At 40.9% G+C, this 17816-nt stretch overlaps 1 protein-coding gene across 1 annotated transcript in view; it reads left to right on the forward strand.

Annotated features, from left to right (window-relative positions):
* Positions 1 to 17816, forward strand: part of PARD3B (par-3 family cell polarity regulator beta) — an 838084-nt gene that overhangs the window by 443416 nt on the left and 376852 nt on the right. The window contains exons 12-13 of the mRNA XM_006759450.2: positions 12882 to 13052; positions 17332 to 17464. Of these exons, the coding sequence (XP_006759513.1) occupies positions 12882 to 13052; positions 17332 to 17464 (304 nt within the window). The remainder of the gene's footprint in view (positions 1 to 12881; positions 13053 to 17331; positions 17465 to 17816) is intronic.

The following is a 17816-nucleotide window of genomic DNA, read 5'->3' on the forward strand; positions in this document are numbered from 1 at the left end:
GCACTTGGAGATAACCATGGTGCTGGGAATGCAGATTTGCCTATGAACTTGGAGAAGCTTATACATTTCACCCCCCAAAAAGGGGTGAGGGGAGAATGGGATTCTGCCTTTTCCCTTTGGATTGGGAGTGTGATCATAGCTGTTAGCATGGGGTCAGGCATAGTTAACTAGACAGCCTGTGTTCAATTCCAACCCACCACCTGCTAGCAAGGAACTTGATCTGACATGTTCCCGTTTCCTCATCTGTAGAATGGGGATAATAAGTAATACCAAATCCATGGGGTTTCTTAGGATTAAATAAAGTGATACAGACCATGTGATTAAAGCAGTAAAGTGATCACAGAGGGAAACGTGCTTGAGCTTGCCTTCAGCTCCTGCTGGACAGTGAGACTTCCTGAGTTTGCGTGTGGCCTCAGCTACTCTCTCACTCTGTGAATGTAAGCAGGTCACTCGTCCTCAATATGCCTCGCTTTCCTCATTTGTGAAAAGAGTAAAATTAATAGTGCCTACCTCCTGGTGCTCTTGCGAAGACAAAAAAGAGACAATATGTATAAAGTGCCCAGCACAGTGCCTATAATAAGCCTTCAATAAATGTTGGCCATTTTTGAATAATCTTGACATTAATAATGTGTGCCATCTCCCCCACAAAACCCAAGCACACCTAGTTAGGTTTATAGGAGCAGCCTGCTCCAATCATGGTTTTGTGAGAGCATTTTTCATATGTGTGTGTGTGTGTGTGTGTGTGTGTGTGTGTGTGTGTGAAGGGGGAGGGAGAGAGAAAGATAGAAACATCAATGATGGGAGAGAACCATTGATCAGCTGCCTCCTGCACACCCCTCACTGGGGATCAAGCCCACAACCCAGGCATGTGCCCTTGACTGGAATCGAACCCGGGACCCTTCAGTCCACAGGCTGACATTCTATCCACCGAGCCAAACTGGCTAGGGCCATTTTTTCTTCTTCACCCTACCATATCACTTTTGTTTCATAGACACTGCAAAACAATGTCTTTTTTTCAGGGGTAATAAGAAATGCATTGTGGAGAGACAGTTCCTTAATGCACCCCTTGGATCCATCAGCTTTCGTTGTATAATAAGTGACAAAATGTTAATAACATACATCGGTAAACCTTTATTTCCTTCGTGACCCTCATGACTGCAGGGCAGCTAGAGGGGTTCAGATTCAGGCCAGCATCTTTCACACTGTAGGTTGACAAGTCTGACTGAGGTCCCCACTACCCTGGTGTCTTGGGCCAGCAGACTAGCTGCAGCACGTTCTTAATCCATGAGTTGTCAGAGGGCCCACAGCAATGGGTGAAGCCTCATAAGTTCTGGGATCCAAACTGGCTCATAATAACCACCCCCCCACACACACACACACCATTGGCCAAAATAAGTCATATGTTGTATGATTGAATCCAACGTCAATCCAAGGTGTGAGGAAATACAGCCCACCCATGATGAAGCCATAGCAAAGTGTGGGTGCAGAGGAGGATGGAGATTTGAAGCCCATCATCCAATTTACCAACAGTCTAGCTCCAAAATGCAGAACCAGGAGCAGAAGGAATAAAATAGTAATAACAACAACACATAACATTCACTGTTCTTCGTGCAAATATGTGCTGGACAGCATGGAATGTATCTCTCTGGCTTCTCTCGTTGTTCACACTGGATTATGATTGCAGTGGTTAGTGCCCCTCCACAGTGTGCCTGTGGTCACCCCGCCAGGACTTGCTTCACCTGAGAGCTGAACCGAGGCAGTCTGCCTTCAGACCCTGTGCTGTGCTGCCCTGAGATGCAGGCTCTTTATCCGATCGGTTTATCTTCCTAGAGATCAGGGCCCCTTGCCTGGAACTATCTTGTATCAGGCTTGTCATGCTGAGCCAAGCCACCTAAGCATGTGCTGCGTTTGAGGGCGAGTCTTGGTCGTGTTGGTGGACATCAGCTTGATATCACTCTTCTTATTCCTGATGACAGCTCTATTTGCAGAATTTATTCCAAGTAAAATTGAAACGGAAATGAATTTGGGGAAATTAAAAGCAAACATCTTAGCCTTTTTTATGGGCAATAACTTACGCGCCAGCGGCTACTGGAGCGCTGGTTTAATATGTATGTCCATGTTTGTGAGAGTGAGCATCTCCTGACCTAAGCAGTTTCTAACAAGCCTGTTTCTTAGAGAAGGATTTCACTTTCCATTTATGTAAATTTCTCTCCTGATGTCAGTCTGCTGATTCAGACAATCACACCATTAAAGCCCACTGGACAGCACGTGTATAGCTGATCTTCGGGAGTAAGCCGCATCAATCATGAATGCAGCCTTATTGTGAAGGTTTGGTATCCATTTGTCTTGTTTACTTCCTGCAGTGGAAAGGGTAGAGGCCTAAGCACTGCTCACAAGAAATCTGATTCACTAGGGAAAACAGAAAGAGAATTTCGCTCTTCTCCTTCTGCCGTTCCAATCATCCACCATGACTCCTCAGAAAATTGCCACCCACTCCGTGATTCAGGATTATGTTTTACAAAAATTGTTTTGAGACTTTGTTCTTGTCCCTGTTCAGAAGTAACCAATGTAACAGACTGCAGATCCCCGGGGCAAAGGGGAGATAAGCTTGGGGAACATGGGCTTTAGCATCTGGCCCCCGGTTTTTACCTGAAACCAACAAAATAATCTTTCTGCGGGAGCACAGTCTTCCTCCTGGCCCTTCAGACCACTAATTGGTTCTCAAGGTATTGTTTCCCTTTGGGGAAGGTGGGTTTTTGAAAACTAAACTCCTTTGAAAAGTCTGACCAAAGTCTTCCTGTGGATTCTGTGTGCTGTATTCTCCCCGGTTGGTGTAAACAAAGATAGCCTACTTCTTGCCAGATGTAAAACCCTGGAATGACTGGGACTGCACTTGGAGGCTTCTGTTCCCCGCTCCCCCTACCTTTCAGGCTACTGCTTTCTATCATTTCAGCTCTTATTTGAGTCATTTCTAACAGAGAAGTAAAGCTCTATTTGAAAGTAAGAGCATTCAGCTAGCCTAGGAAGTGAATCTCTCACTCACTCTAAGGGAAAACAAAGTAATACTTTTACTTATTCAGAATTACCCAAATGCTTACATATTTAAATTCCAGTCAAGAAGCCCAGAAACTCTTCCCTGTTCGTGTTAGGACACAGCGTCTGCCATTTCAGACTGCTTTGCATCTAGAGTTGTCAGTGGCCCCCTCCGAGGCATCGCGCTGAGCTTCCTTAGCAATGTGCAAAGTGACCTTGGACCATAACAGCCAACTACAACTGGAAGTATTGATCCTAATATGCTTAAACAACAACATGCATTACTGTATGTCTGTAGTTTCACTTCCGTTTCTGTCATTCTTCCTGGGCATTTGCCCCTGAAGTACAAATAGTCTAGACATAAGCATATGTGTTAATTTCTCATGACCCAGGCACTATGAGTGGAATACGTTAGTATGCCGTGAGGATGCTTTTCCAAGATTCCGCTTTTGTGATTGGAATTTAAAGTTAATGTGGTGTTGTTGTTACTGTTAGGTGAAAAGAAATGCTGTCTTTGTTGCATTTAGAAAAAAAATACCTTGAGAAAAATACTCTCCTTTCCCAAAATTCACACAAAAATCAGCTTGTCCTTTTCTCCATGAAACCTTGATGATCAGATTGAAGATCTTAGATGTTTTCACTTACTTGGTAAGCATTTTGAATTCTGAGATCAGTGGCTTGTTCAGTTTGGTTTTTGCTTTGCTTTTGATGTACTATGTCAATTGAACCTTTTTTTGGAGAAAATGCATTTTTACATCTATTGATTATACTAACTTAAACTCCTTATTTTTTTTTTTTACCGAACAATGAATCACTATTTCATATTCTGAAGATTGAGGTAGACTATTAACATATAGTAAAAACCAAAATCTCACAGTCTAATTTTTTTATTGGAATATATGGACTTTGGGACTGAAAAGTGTCCTATGAAACCTTGAAATAATAAGGTAAAATTAAAATTTAAAGACAGTTTTTGCTAAGGGAAAATGTCATGTATCAGGTAGATTATTTAAGGGCTCTAAAATAGAGAGAATGAATTTAAGAATACCTGTTATTCTCTAGAAAATTAATTAGCGAGGTTTGTGCTTAATAAATACTACTTGATGATGATGAAATTAAATGAAGGAAAAATGCCTGACATAGCTAATTGCAAATGCATGCACTCAGAATATGAAATAGATATAATTTAAATGATTTGATTTTGGTGTGCTTAGGAAATTCGATGCAGAATTTCATAATCTTACACTATTTAGTAATTGGTAGAAGATAAAGTTTTATCTAATACAAGCAATCCTCCTATTTTTAAAATGACTAAAATACAAATTTTTGGAGAGACTCTGCCCAGTTCCAGAATTTCTGGGAATATGGGCTGATGCTAAACCTCCCTGTCTCTTCATAATGAGGAGCATTTAATAGCATCCAAGCTCTTAACAGGGTCCGGTAGGAGTTCCCAGCATGAGTAATTTCCACCTTCATCTCTGCTGGTATCTATAAATCATGTGACAGATCTATAATTAATGAATTTAAAGGAAGATAAAAAGAACAGCTTTTTAAGGAACACTAATGTTAAATGATTTCTTTAACTATTCATTTTCCTTAAAATTGATCATGTTTTGTACTGGTAGAGCCTTAAGGATCATTATTAGTAGTCATGCCTTCCAGATTTACACCTTTGACAAAAGGACCATACACGTTGAAGGTATAAATAGCTCCATTGCAAATCCTCAAATGTTAGAAGCCAAACTCTACAGTTCATCCTAATCACAAAAATATTATACATGTTATGGACAACTGAAAACAGGAACTTTACCAGGAAAAAGTCACACTCACTGTTTTTCCATTAAGAATTTTACACAAAGCACTGGCTAGTGAGGGTCAGTTGGTTGTGCATCGTTCTGTGCATCAAAAAGTTGCTGGTTCCATTCCCAGTGAAGGCACATACCCAGGTTGCAGGTTTGATCCCCAGTCTGGACACGAGGTAACCGATCACGCACTCTCTCTCTCTCTTTCTCTCTCTTTCTGTCTAAAAATCGATAAAAACATATTTTTAAAGAATTTTACCTTAAGAAGTGAAATTAGTAATTTAAAAATGAGAAAAATACCAATTGTAATATTACATTTAAAATCCAGCATCCATCATTACTTTTCTTGCTGATCTTTATCACTCTCTCATTTTTATTTCATGCATGGACATGCAAATGAAGAACAAATTTATACCATGCTGGGTAAAATTTTGGAACTCTACATCAATTTGATGTATATTTTGGATTCCGTGATGATCTCAGTAGGCTTGAATAATAATAAAGCATTGGTAGACCTAATTAAAAAGGAAATTATAATCTACAGAAGTTGATATCCTAAGGTGATGATCCTTTGTCTGAAAACAGCACCTTTCACCTAGGAAGCCATGCCCCACTTCCTGGTAGGGATTGATAGGAGTTATAATGTGCTCAGAATTTTGTTCTAGATCAGTGGTTCTCAGCCTTCCTAATGCCGCGACCCTTTAATACAGTTCCTCATGTTGTGGTGACCCCCAATTTCATTGTTACAAATTGAACATAATTAAAGCATAGTGATTAATCACAAAAAAACAATATGTAATTATACATGTGTTTTCCGATGGTCTTAGGTGACCCCTGTGAAAGGGGTGTTCGACCCCCCAAAGGGGTCGCGACCCACAGGTTGAGAACCGCCGTTCTAGATGCTCTGCTTTGGGCCCATGTTTCTAGTTACCAGGCCTTTAGCAATCATAGCATGGACGAGAGCACACTTTTTTTTTGTTTTGTTTTTTTTAAGTAAATAAATACTTTTCAATAAGTTGGAGAAGCCTCTGAGATTCTAATCCGGTTAGGCATTCATGCAGAATCTTTTTGATTCATATATAACATACGCCTTGGTAACTTTTTATTATCAGGTTTTCTAGGCCAAAGTAAACTGAAAAGAGAAAATCAGGAAGTGGATAGGAAAGGATGGAGAGGAAACTGAAATGACAGGAGACAGAAAAAGTGTAAAACAAGCAGAGGATGCTATCACTGCACCGGAGGCCAGTGAATATTTGTGCTAAGTCAGGACTTCTGAAATTGTCCTGCTGAGGAAATTGTAAGAATCAGTAATGACTATAATAAAAGCTCATACTTATGGTGTATTTGTTTATGCCCCATGTTTCCAGGAGGTGTTCAAAATGGAAAGAATTATAGCACATTTTGAAAACATTATATCAGAATGGTTTTTATGTATATTGTGATGCTCTAAAGAAATACTCTTCAGATATCTTTTTTAAAAAGTCTCAGATGCCACAGTGCTGAGTCATTAGTATGTTGCTGGAACTTCACTGGTTTGCTACATAGAAATGAAGTGAGGCTTTTACGGCAATAGCTGAATTTAGGTCAATGCATTTAAAATTTTGCATAGCTGGCCCCCTGGTATTGGGCCAGTTCGCAGTAAGCAATCAAGCTTCACTTTTAAAACTGTAAGGTTCTCGGAACGTGTGCGGGTGTGTCCGAGCCAGCCTGGACTCACGGCTCTCCCAGAGTCATAGTTTGCAAATTAAACAATTGGTCTATTGTAGTTGAAACTTACACCAGGCCCAAAGCACCTGAATGAAATGTTTTTCAAGTGACTGAACTTAGCAAGTATTTCTTGAACATCTGCAGTGAGTTATGCAATACACAATAGACTGGAGACAGAAAACTGAAGGCAGCTCATTCCATAAGCTAGGGAGGTAGTAGCATAATAAGGGAAATATATAAACAACTCTAATATGATCAGGGTGATGGTAGACAAATATAAAATATCATGGGTGGTGAGAGGATGGAGCAATTAATTCTGTCTGTGGAGAAAAATATGAATGGAAGGCAGTTGCTGAGCCTTGTTTAAACGATAGATATTCAACAGGTGAGCAGGAAGGCAGAGGACATTTGGGACGGAAGGAAGAGTGTGGGTTAAGTCACGGTGGCGTAGACACCAGAATGCAACATATTGCCTCTAGCAGATAGAGCTCTGGTTGGGCAGGAAGGTCCCATTCATGTGGTTGAAACGGTCTTCGGGCAGATGATGTAAAGCATTGGCTGATGGAGGTAAGCACCCTCCAAGACAAGAATTTATGTGCTTCCATCTTACCAACTTTCTTTATTCCACTTCTTTATTTTAAAACTGGACTTTAAATCTTGATTTATTCTGTTCCTTTCATCGCTACTATTCTTCAATGAAATTAAAATATTTCCGTCTGACATGCAAGGTTCTTTCCTAGGCTGGGACTTGTTGTTGTGACTGTTGAAAAGTACACAGGCAGTTGTTGTCATGGAGTGACTTTAGGGGCTGGAGAAGGTGTTTTTCAGGACACCCTCTCCCCCAATCAGGGGCCCTCTTGCCTGGAGGCCCACCCGCTCCAAGGACACCCTGCTCTGCAGTCTGAAGCCCGGCTTTGGGGTTTGGGTTCTGGGTGTGGATATTAACCCAGAAGGCTTTACCCAGGGCCCCTTTAGAAACATGCAGAGGCAGGAGCCGACATCTGGTCGTGATTAATCCTCTCAACACCATGGCCTAATGTGGACTGGCGTTGGGCCCCGGCCAGCTACTCTTGGGAAAGCCAGCCTACTCTCTCATGCTTGTGTCAGATTCTGTGGTGGCAAGTTTTTTTTTTACCATGGCTTCCTTACTCTCCCCTCTATAATCACGAGAACTTTAGAGATAAAGATGCCTCACAAGAAATTGGCCCTAAGAGGTGGGTTGAGCCATGTAATGTCACCAGCAATCATAGCAGAGGTAGTACCAGAAGCCGTTGAATTTAGTGGGGGCTGAACTCCAAGGTCACTGGACCCCACTCTAGAAATGCCTCCTCCTGACTGCCCCCACTGCTGAAATCACCTGGCCCTGTGTCCAGCTGAGGAGAAACCATGTTGTAAATATTTATTTTTTGTTTATTTATGTATTTTTGTTGTTGTTAATCCTCATCCGAGGATATTTTTCCATTGATTTTTAAAGAAGGTAGAAAGGAGGAGGGAGAGAAACATCGATATGAGAGAGAATATTGATTGGTTGCCTCTCACATGAGCCAGGATCAGGACCGGGGATCGTGTCTGCAACCTAAGTATGTGCCGTTGACTGGAATTGAACCTGAGACCCTTCACTTCATGGGCACAAGTCGAGTGCATGTAAAGGTTTTAGCACAATGACTGCACAAAGTAGAAAATCATTAATAATTCTTGTCATTAATAACTGTAGTGCCTTTAATCATCTCTAGAACTCTGATTTTAGATGCAATGTAGCATGACAGCTACATGTCTGACTCAAAGACAAGTAGACCTGGTCATGCCTATGCCCTTTAACAAGTCACTTAATTTCTTTGAGCCTCCTTTTTATATCTCTTAAATAGCAGAGAGTAGTATCAAAGGCTTGTGGTAAGGAATGATTAAGAGAGCATATGCAAAATATTTGCACAAGGACTGGCCTGTATTAGTGTTCACTTAAAGGGAGATGTGAAACTCAAACATCTTGTCTCCCAGTTCACTCTTCCTCCTGCATTAGAACCAGGTGAGGGCTGATGAGATTTGAAGCCAGCGCAGGACACGGAGAAGACCTAAATCTCCTACCAGTTTTTACTTGACCTAAAGCGCCCTGAGGAAGTTACTTCTTATCTTTTCTCTGTTCTTCCTCTTTGGAAAATTTCCTGTACACGCTCCTAGCTTGAGGATGGCTACATTGGTTATGGGGTTGCCAGAGGTGAGAGGATAGTTGCTGTCATTGTGATTAGGAAGGAAAGCGTCTTCATGTGTTCAGGCTGCTATAACAAAATACCATCAACTGGCTGCTTATAAACAACAGGAATTTATTTCTCACAATTCTGGAGGCTGAAGCCTAAGATCAAGGCACCAGCAGATATGAGTCTGGTGAGGGCTTCCTTCGGGTTGATAGGTGGGCATCTTGCTGTAACCTCACATGGCAGAGGGAATAGGGATCTCTCTCTCTCAGGCCCCATTTTAAGAACACTAATCCATCCATGAGGGCTCCATTCTCATGGCCCCCAAAGGCCCCATCTCCTAATAACCTCATGTTGGAAGTCAGGATTTCAGCATATGAATTCGGGCAGGGGCGTGGGGGATAACAAACATTCAGTCTGTAGCAGAAAGGGATTTTTTAAAAACAAACAAATGTAAGCATGGCTCAGATTATAATGAAATAAATATCCTAAAATTACTGAGGAATATCCTTAGATAGTTGAATTCACTTATATACAATCAGTTGATGAGAGTTAGCATCCTCATGCTTAATTAAGCATTTGCTTGAACATAGTATCAATGGGGGAGGGGGAATAAAGCCATAAAAAAACTAGTCTTCTTGACAAAATTACTCCAAAGCAGACTAGACATACATAATTTTGAGTATATTTGATGAGTGAGGAGTAATGACCTCATTGAACCAACCTCATTTTACATTAACCCCTTCCCCGGCAGAAACGTGTATACTCGTTTTCACAAAATGTTCTTTTTCAGTCGTCGACGAGTATACTAAGAAAATATGATAAAAAAATATGGTTTATAGGAAGACGAGTTACAAACTGTTTTCATAACCAGCATCAAAAATACTATATAGAACCAAAATAAAAAAATTAGTCTGAAAAAGAAACGTTTTTAACAAAAAAATTGTTGGGGAAGGGGTTAAGACCAGACCTGGGGAGGTATATATAGAGGGGTGTTTTCTTTTTCTCCCTCTTCTAGTTCACTTCCTTGCTCTTCCATTCCCCAGCTCAGTCTCCTGTCTTCACATCCTTAGCCATCTGAGTGGCTTTGCAGGTAGGGTTCTCTTCCAGGAGATATCATGTAACATATTGTCCTCTCTGGGTCTGAAAGTTCCTTTTTGCTTGGAGCATTACTGCTTTAGGGACTAGTCATGGTCATCTTTGTAGACAACATAATGGTTAGTGAATAGGTGATGCCGAGAAGTCAGGACTTGGGCTCTTCTGACACAGTGCTGACCTTAACTAGCTGAGCAAGGCCTAATTTAAGTGCCTTCTCTTAAGAGGAGTTCAATAAATGGTTTCTGCTCCTCTTTGGCCATCACATTATTCATCTGTACACAGAAGAGGTTGGGCAAGATGACCTCTAGGGATGCTTCCAGCTCTAAATTCTGTGATTATATTCTAAATGTTAGGACAACATGGTGCTTAGCGGCATCACCATTAGTGAAATTACCCATCGTTTATCTTTTAAGAAAAAGCACACACCAATAGCAACAGACTAGCCAAGCCTGAAAATGAGAGAGTGTGGATTTTTATCACGCTCACAGCTCTACAGTGCTACTTGTGATGAATGTGAATGTCTCTAAAAAAATCACAGCCGCCCTGCGGTGACCTGACCTGCCTTTCTGTTTGGGATTTGGATTCCACAAACATGTTCTACTTCAGTGTAGTTCTGCATGCTTGAGACTCGGAATGCAGCTGAAAATAAAAGCTTGTGCTTAGTACGTGTTAGTAAGAGATTACTTACCTCTCCCCCCGCACCCCCCCCAAAAAATGTTCTTTTTATATCTCTTTATCTCTTGGTTACCTCTTCACACAGACCTGGTCCCAGACCTCACAGAGCAGGTTCACAGGAGGTTACCAGGTGGGATCTCACTCAGATTTCATTTCCTTCATTCTACAGATATTCATACAGTTTCAAACTTTATCTTTCTTCTTCCTGTTCCAGAGGACAAGGTGTCCTGCCAAGACTAAGCCTCTACAAATCCAACACTAGACCTCATTTCCTGTTCACAGAGCTAGGATCTTGATCCAACTCTTCTGCTTCCTCCTCCTCTTTAAAAACCGGTCGTCCTAAAAAGATTTTGAGTGACCCTCCTAACCTCCTTCCCAAGATTCAGCCCAGTAATCCTCCTTCCATCAAATGTCTTCCTTCGTAGGACTAAACCATTATGGTCGTTTTTGTTTTACCCCCATTTCCAGTAACCTTAATCTTATTCTTTCTGTGCCTCCCTCAAAATAGATAACAGAAATAAGAGATTTCTTTCTCAATTGGCCTTTCCTGTAAATCTCATTTCCAGATTTGCTCCAAATTAGGGTAAAGGTTAAGTGGAGTGGGAAAACAAGAGGAAGGGAGGGGACAGAGCTCTGTTGAGACAGCCCACTCAGGCATTTTACAGCTCTGATGGTTCACCCTTCTCTATCGATCCCATTGCCTTGCCATCTCAATTTCTTCATTGAGACTAGGTAGCTCCTTTGGGTGGCCCCCGAGATACCACGTGACCAGCACCCTCTCCAGCAGGTGGTGTATACAGTGCTTTTCTAAGACATTAACTCCCCAGAGCAGCTGTCACCACTCACCCTGTTCCCTCTGTCAGCAGAGGAGTGTCCTCTGACCATCTGCTACCGCACTAGTTGAAGCTCATCAACTTGTCCACAGGATTTCTCTTCCAGAGCCATAGTTTTGGTCCAACTGGTCACTTTGTGTCTGCTTTTCTCCTTTCTTAAGGAAGTGTTTTCCTTGTGCATTTCAGTCTGTTCATTTGAACATGGATCCCAGATGCTTCCAACTGCTAACACTCTTTAATGTTTTCCTGACCCTGTTTTAGTGTTGCCCCATTCCCGTCTAGAGAGGAATAACAAGGGAATTCTAGGAGACACTGAAGAGACCCAGGTGCATGATACCTGACCTTGGATTGGTTTGTCTGAACCTTGCTTTTATGACCTGGGGCAAGTCATATCATTTCCTTGCCTCAGTTTTCTTATCTGTAAAATGTGAAGAAAAGCATTAATCTACTTCACTGCCTGGGATTCTGTGAGAATCACTTGAGATTGTTAATGGGGGAAAAAAAAATCTCTAGAAAGGTAAATTGTTGTACACACCTACTGTTATTTCTATTACATTTATCAGCAGCAGCCACGGTATAACGTCCAGAACACTGCCTCTGTGCCTCATAGTAAGAACTTTCTACCCTAGTGGACAACAAGACATAATTCATGTCTCTAATCTGACTGTCAATATTTTAAGCACCCCTTCACCACCAGGCTGCCTGTAGGGGAGATGAACTGTGGTCCCCTCAAGTTCTTTTGTCAGCAGAGCTGGCTACTGCTAGACTCCTTTTTGTGAGGGATTCTGGCTGAGGATGACTGGTGCGGAGAATTGAATTAGTCTAGAGTCCGGGCTGCCTAGTCACATGCTGAGGTGCCGTTCGTTCCTGGAGATGCTGGACAAAGTACTCAGCAGTCAGAACCTCCTTAGAAAAGGCTTGACAACCCCCTTTCTCAAGCTTTTCTGCCAGAGGACATCACAGCAAATTGGTCCTTCGAGACATACCTCTGAGTTCCTTTGCAGACTCTCAGACTAGCAACTTTTGGTTGTGTTAGAGAAAATTACATGAGAATTTTATTCAATAGAGCTAGCAATAACATCTGAATACACATTACCACTGTCATGCACAAGGCACTTAAGCGTGATGTCTCTCTGTGCCTAATAATGCAAACCCTGTTTCTAAGGGATATGACCACTTCCTTTGGTTTTCAACCCCCTTTCCTGGAGTCAGCAACATGGTCCCTGCCAGAGCAGATGGCAGAATCAGGCTGGGTTTGCATACTTGCCAAAGATTCTCGGTAAGAGACGTTATACAAACATCTACATTATTGCGTCTCAGGACTCGAAGATTTCTAAAAAAATACTTTCACACAATTCATTATTGCTTGTCTTTGTGACTATTTGATAAGCTCCAGAACATTTTTCTGCCTTAGAAAATAAATCATTTCTAATAGCTGAATTATTTTCTGTTTTTGTATTTAAACTTGAACTTTCCCTGGAACAGCCTCATGTCATCACCAGACTTTTCTTTGTTTAGGACTGTTTTTCTTTCCTCTGCCCTAGGACGGTCGTCTGCGGATGAATGACCAGCTGATTGCAGTTAATGGGGAATCTCTCTTGGGAAAGTCCAACCATGAAGCTATGGAAACACTTAGACGATCAATGTCCATGGAAGGAAACATACGAGGGATGATCCAGTTGGTGATTCTGAGGAGGCCAGAGAGGCCGATGGAGGTGAGCAAATCCATATTTCTGTCAGCAAATTGCCCAAATGGCCTCCTGAATATGCAAACTTCCATCAGTAGTATGGTAGCTAGACTTACACAGATTCTGAAATTGGAAAAATATGCCCCAGAAGTTCTCTGATGGATTTATGTGGTGAACAGGTGGTTGTATATTTCAGGCATAACTAGAAGGTGTAAAAATGTGCATATAAAGTAAGTAATTTATCAAATGTAACAGGACCATATTTTCTACTTTTTCCCCAGAAATTCCTAGAGCCCGGGACTTTATGAATAAGGCTTTATTCACATAATAAATTATTAAACTATGCACCATCTTTTTATGTCTTTGATTGATGTGCTAGCAGTGTCCATACCTTAGAAAGTTCTTAATCAGATATGTATAATGCTCAGTGTGAAGATCATTATAAAGCAATCAAATGTCTGCATTATTCCCCATAATGCACATGTGGATAGTATAGAATGGGAACTTAACTAATTTAAAATGTGATCTATTAAGCAAACTGCTTGTTTTATGTTATTAAATATATGCTTTTAATTAAATAAAAATACTTAAAATGTTTTATTGTGTTTTCTTTATGGATTTTTTAATTGTATGGAATACTTTTACCGACACATGAAGTATAAGCATAAAATATTCTTGAATGCTAATATCCCTAAATATTTTACTTACAATTATAGGATTATATTTATATTAAACAAGTATTACATATACAATCATATATATTATACAATGATGTTAACATTATTTTCTCTTATATGAAGAGATTATTAAATGCTGCTGAAATTATTTGAAAAAAAGATAAGAAGAAACATGTTTAGAGCAGTTAAGAAAAGCATCAACAAATGACACACATTCTCTCAAACAAAACATGTTTGTATAATACAATGAGCAGAATTAAAATGGATCACAAAACAAACTAAAATATTTGTTTTAATAATAAGTTCAAGTTAAAAAAATAATAAAGGGTTTTCAAATTGACAAGAGTAGAAAGTAGTTTTGGATTACTTGAGTTAAATCCCAGGTTGGCCATTTCCAGGCAATGTGAAGACATCCATAGTTGAGTGCTGGGTACTTGTAGATGACAGGCACTTTTGTCTGTTTTATCCCTCATTTCCCAGCACATCGTAGACACTTAATAAATATTGTTGAATGGATGAATAAAGGTTCCATCTGAGACCTACTTCGTCTGAAGGGTTAGCTGAAGTAGTACACATAAACTGCCTCTTACTTTGTTATATTATCAGCTATTGGGAAGGAGTAACTGCACCTTTCTACTCTTCTGTACATAACCTTGTAAATGTTAAATAAATGTAAATTGGCCAATTACTGGAGCCTATATATAATGAGCCAACTGGATTTCAACACTTGTGTCTGCTTAAGTGACAGAGAGGCTTCCATGAATATTTAATGCATTTTACTTATGTACATAGTTGTAAAACCCATATCTATTGCTCCCATCCTTGAAAGAATTGGCTGCTTTCTGGTTTAATTTGATTCCTACTCTAGAGCCCTAGGACTTCATGGAACCCAGTTGTTGGTGAAAGATGACCAGTCTGTGCAACTGTGTATTTGACCTCACTTAAGATTTCTTGAAAAAAAGATACTTCAACTAATATAAAAGTCTGGAGGACACTGCTTTAGAGTACCGTGCCTGTGCAGATAGCAAAAGTAAAAAATAAATGAATGTGTGTGTTAAGAGTTAGTTATCCCTCATCTCTCATCTTCCCTAATTTTATGTGTTTCTCTAGAACATATGAATGCTTAGTGGATAACTGTTCTGTATTTTGGCTCATCTAGGAGAGACATTTTATCATTTCATTCTCTTTATTGCAGGTTTTCTCATTTTAAATCTCACACTCTGGGGTGGGTTGACAGTTATACCATCAGAAGAAAGTACTAAACTTTCCATTTGTTGCCCATCCCCAGAAATGTCTTGTTAATATAGTTCACTAGGGAATCAACTGTGAATAAGAAATGGGACAGAAAGCAATTTTTATGAGGACATTTAAACAAGATCCATTTTTAGTTTTCTTAATATTTACATGCTTTCCATGGGGGATAAGCAGGCATTTGACTCTCCGAGCTATTGAGAATCTCTGTGGTGCCCATGAAGATTAAAGAGCATGTTTTCTTAGAAAGACAGCTAATCTTTATTAAATTGAAAAGAAATAATCTGCAGCTATTTGCTCTCCCAAATCTGTGTTTTACTATGTCAAAGCATATGTTGTGTGCTCATGTTTTTGGTGTATTCTCCTGTGGGCCAGCAATCACCCCCAGGTGCAATAAGAAAGCATCTGTAACCTAGAAAAGGTCTCCACATGGCTCATGCATTCAGGCAAATCAAGTAGACTTGACAAGAATACCATAATGGTTACTTGAACCTTATATTGATATAAAAATTGAAGAAGCTACTTAAGAAAAGTCAAAATATAGAGTTGTTGGGGTATTTTTCCACATTACCCAGATGTACAAGATGCGTAAACAGTTTTGATGAGGGCCTTGTGAAGAATACCTAATGAGCCCTTGATTGAATCAAAAGCATTTCAAACAGAAACATGTTTTTCAAAGGATGCGCTTGAGGTTCAATTGTAATTCTATTTGAGCCTGGAGACTTGGTGTTAAAAAATGGGTTATGACCTGTTTTTTGTGTGTCTTTTTCCCCTTTCCCCAAAACATTTTCCTTCCTGCTGCAAGCTCATCTTGGTAGAAGCAGAATATGTTTAAAAATCCATTATATTTTTTATTGGCTGGGACACTAATGGAGGGCTCCATGGCAGCTCCATTTTACAAGCTGAACACTTTAATTAGGCTGTTTACTGATCAGTTGTTGGGATATCGATTGTGTCATTTATCAAAGAGCTGGGAAAGCAGGAAAAAAATAATTTTTTTGTTCTTGTTGTTGTTAAATCATAGCAGGACACCAGTATGGTGAATACCAGAGGGAAAGGGGGTGAGGGGAGGTAAGGAGGTAGGGAGGTAGGAGAGGATCATGGGGAGGGGGTGAATGGTGATAGAAGCGGACTTGACTTGGGGGGTGAACACACACAATACAATATACAGATGATGTATTATAGAATGGTACACCTGAGTCCTATATAATTGTATTAACCAATGTCACCCCAATAAATTCAATTAAAAAAAAAAAAAAAAGCAAGAGGCGATACAAGGTAAGTCCTACCCCCCTGCCTGCCTGCCAGGGCTCCAGCTGTAACCTCAAAGCAGTTTGCTGAGTGCCAGCCAGCAGTGCAGAGGCCAAGGATGTGGAAAAGGTGTTATAAGTCTTAACAAAAAGGGAAAGGACCTTCAGGCACTGAAAACATTTTCAGTATTAAGAATGCATAAAATGAATCTTCTAAATATTTTCTCACTAGTGGGATACTGTCACCAAAGAGGAAAGTATACATCAAATGCATTGTTATGGGCCAAACACCTGGGAGCTTTGGGCCTAGATCTGTGTCTCCCTTTGTGGCACGTTCCTCTCCCAAACGGTCAAGGGCACGGCCAGCAGATAGATTCCAAGTGACTTCCTTGATATCTGTTAGGAAGACACATAATGTGAAGAGGATGAAAACCCCGTTCTCTGGGACTCCATCCTCTTGAACAGATAGCTCTCCATATCAACCCCACCTACTACACGGCCTGGGGTATTCTTCCGGATTCAGCAGTTTCAAGGAAACTGTGAATTTGTTTACTGACTAGAGTTTCTAAGTCAAAATAGGAGAGGGAAATATGGAAAAAAAGAGAAAAAGTTCTCAGGAGATCCCAGTCTGGCATGGTCACAGCAGCTTGTTTTAGTTCCTGGCCAGAAGGCCTGGCGTCTGCAGTGGGCCACACTCGTGGCATTTCAGCGGCAAACCTGACTTGTCCTGGAGTGCGTGCACTCGGCCCCCAGGGAGGGAGGGAACCAGCTGGCTGGCAGAGACACGTCCTTGGCATGAGCTGTGTTCTTGTGTTGACACCACCACAGGCTGTACTCCCAGATGGAAGGAAAATTGGAAGGAGCCAGTTGTAAACGGGGAAAGTTAATCCCCTTTTGTGTTGGCTATCAGCACTCCTAAGCCTTAGTACCACATTGTCAGTATTTTTCTATTCCAGATTCAAGGATGTTTTAACTGATAGGCCCATCTTGATTTTCCACAATTGAGGATTTATGGGCAACAGGCTCTTGGAAGATTATTCGTCAATCAATCATTCTTTTGCTTTGCTTTCATTGACCTATTTGGAACATAGCTAAAAAGCAAATGTAATTTTTGTGTTCATCCCTCAGGAGCCCGGAGAGTGCGGGGCGTTTTCAAAGCCGTGCTCTGAGAACTGTCACAGCGCCGTGGCCACCTGCAGGAGGAGCGAGGATGGCACGTGGCACCCGCTGAGCACTTACTGTCCACACCACAAGCAGAGAGGTGAGGCCCGTCCCAGGTCACCCGCTCAGGGGGTGCGAGAAAACACCAGTGTGTTTTTATGTTTGTTTTTGTAAAGGGCATTCATTAAACCAAGTGCAGACCCTGTTGGTCTGAGCAGTGAACGCAGAGGTGGGCGGGAGAGCTGACTCCGAAGTTGTGAAACAGATTCCTGGCATTGCCTCCAGCGTAAGCGACAGTTTCTGCGCTTGATGTCCCACACACCGAGGGCTCCTGCAAAACAAACCGTGCCTGGGAAACAAAATGGCAACTGCCGCTTTGCCTTTTTTTTTTTTTTAGAATATTTTAATATTGAAAGTTAAGAAGTATAAATAACTAAACTAAAAAAAAAAAA

This window comes from Myotis davidii, unplaced genomic scaffold (genome assembly GCF_000327345.1).
Source record: "Myotis davidii unplaced genomic scaffold, ASM32734v1 scaffold394, whole genome shotgun sequence".
NCBI lineage: Eukaryota > Metazoa > Chordata > Mammalia > Chiroptera > Vespertilionidae > Myotis > Myotis davidii.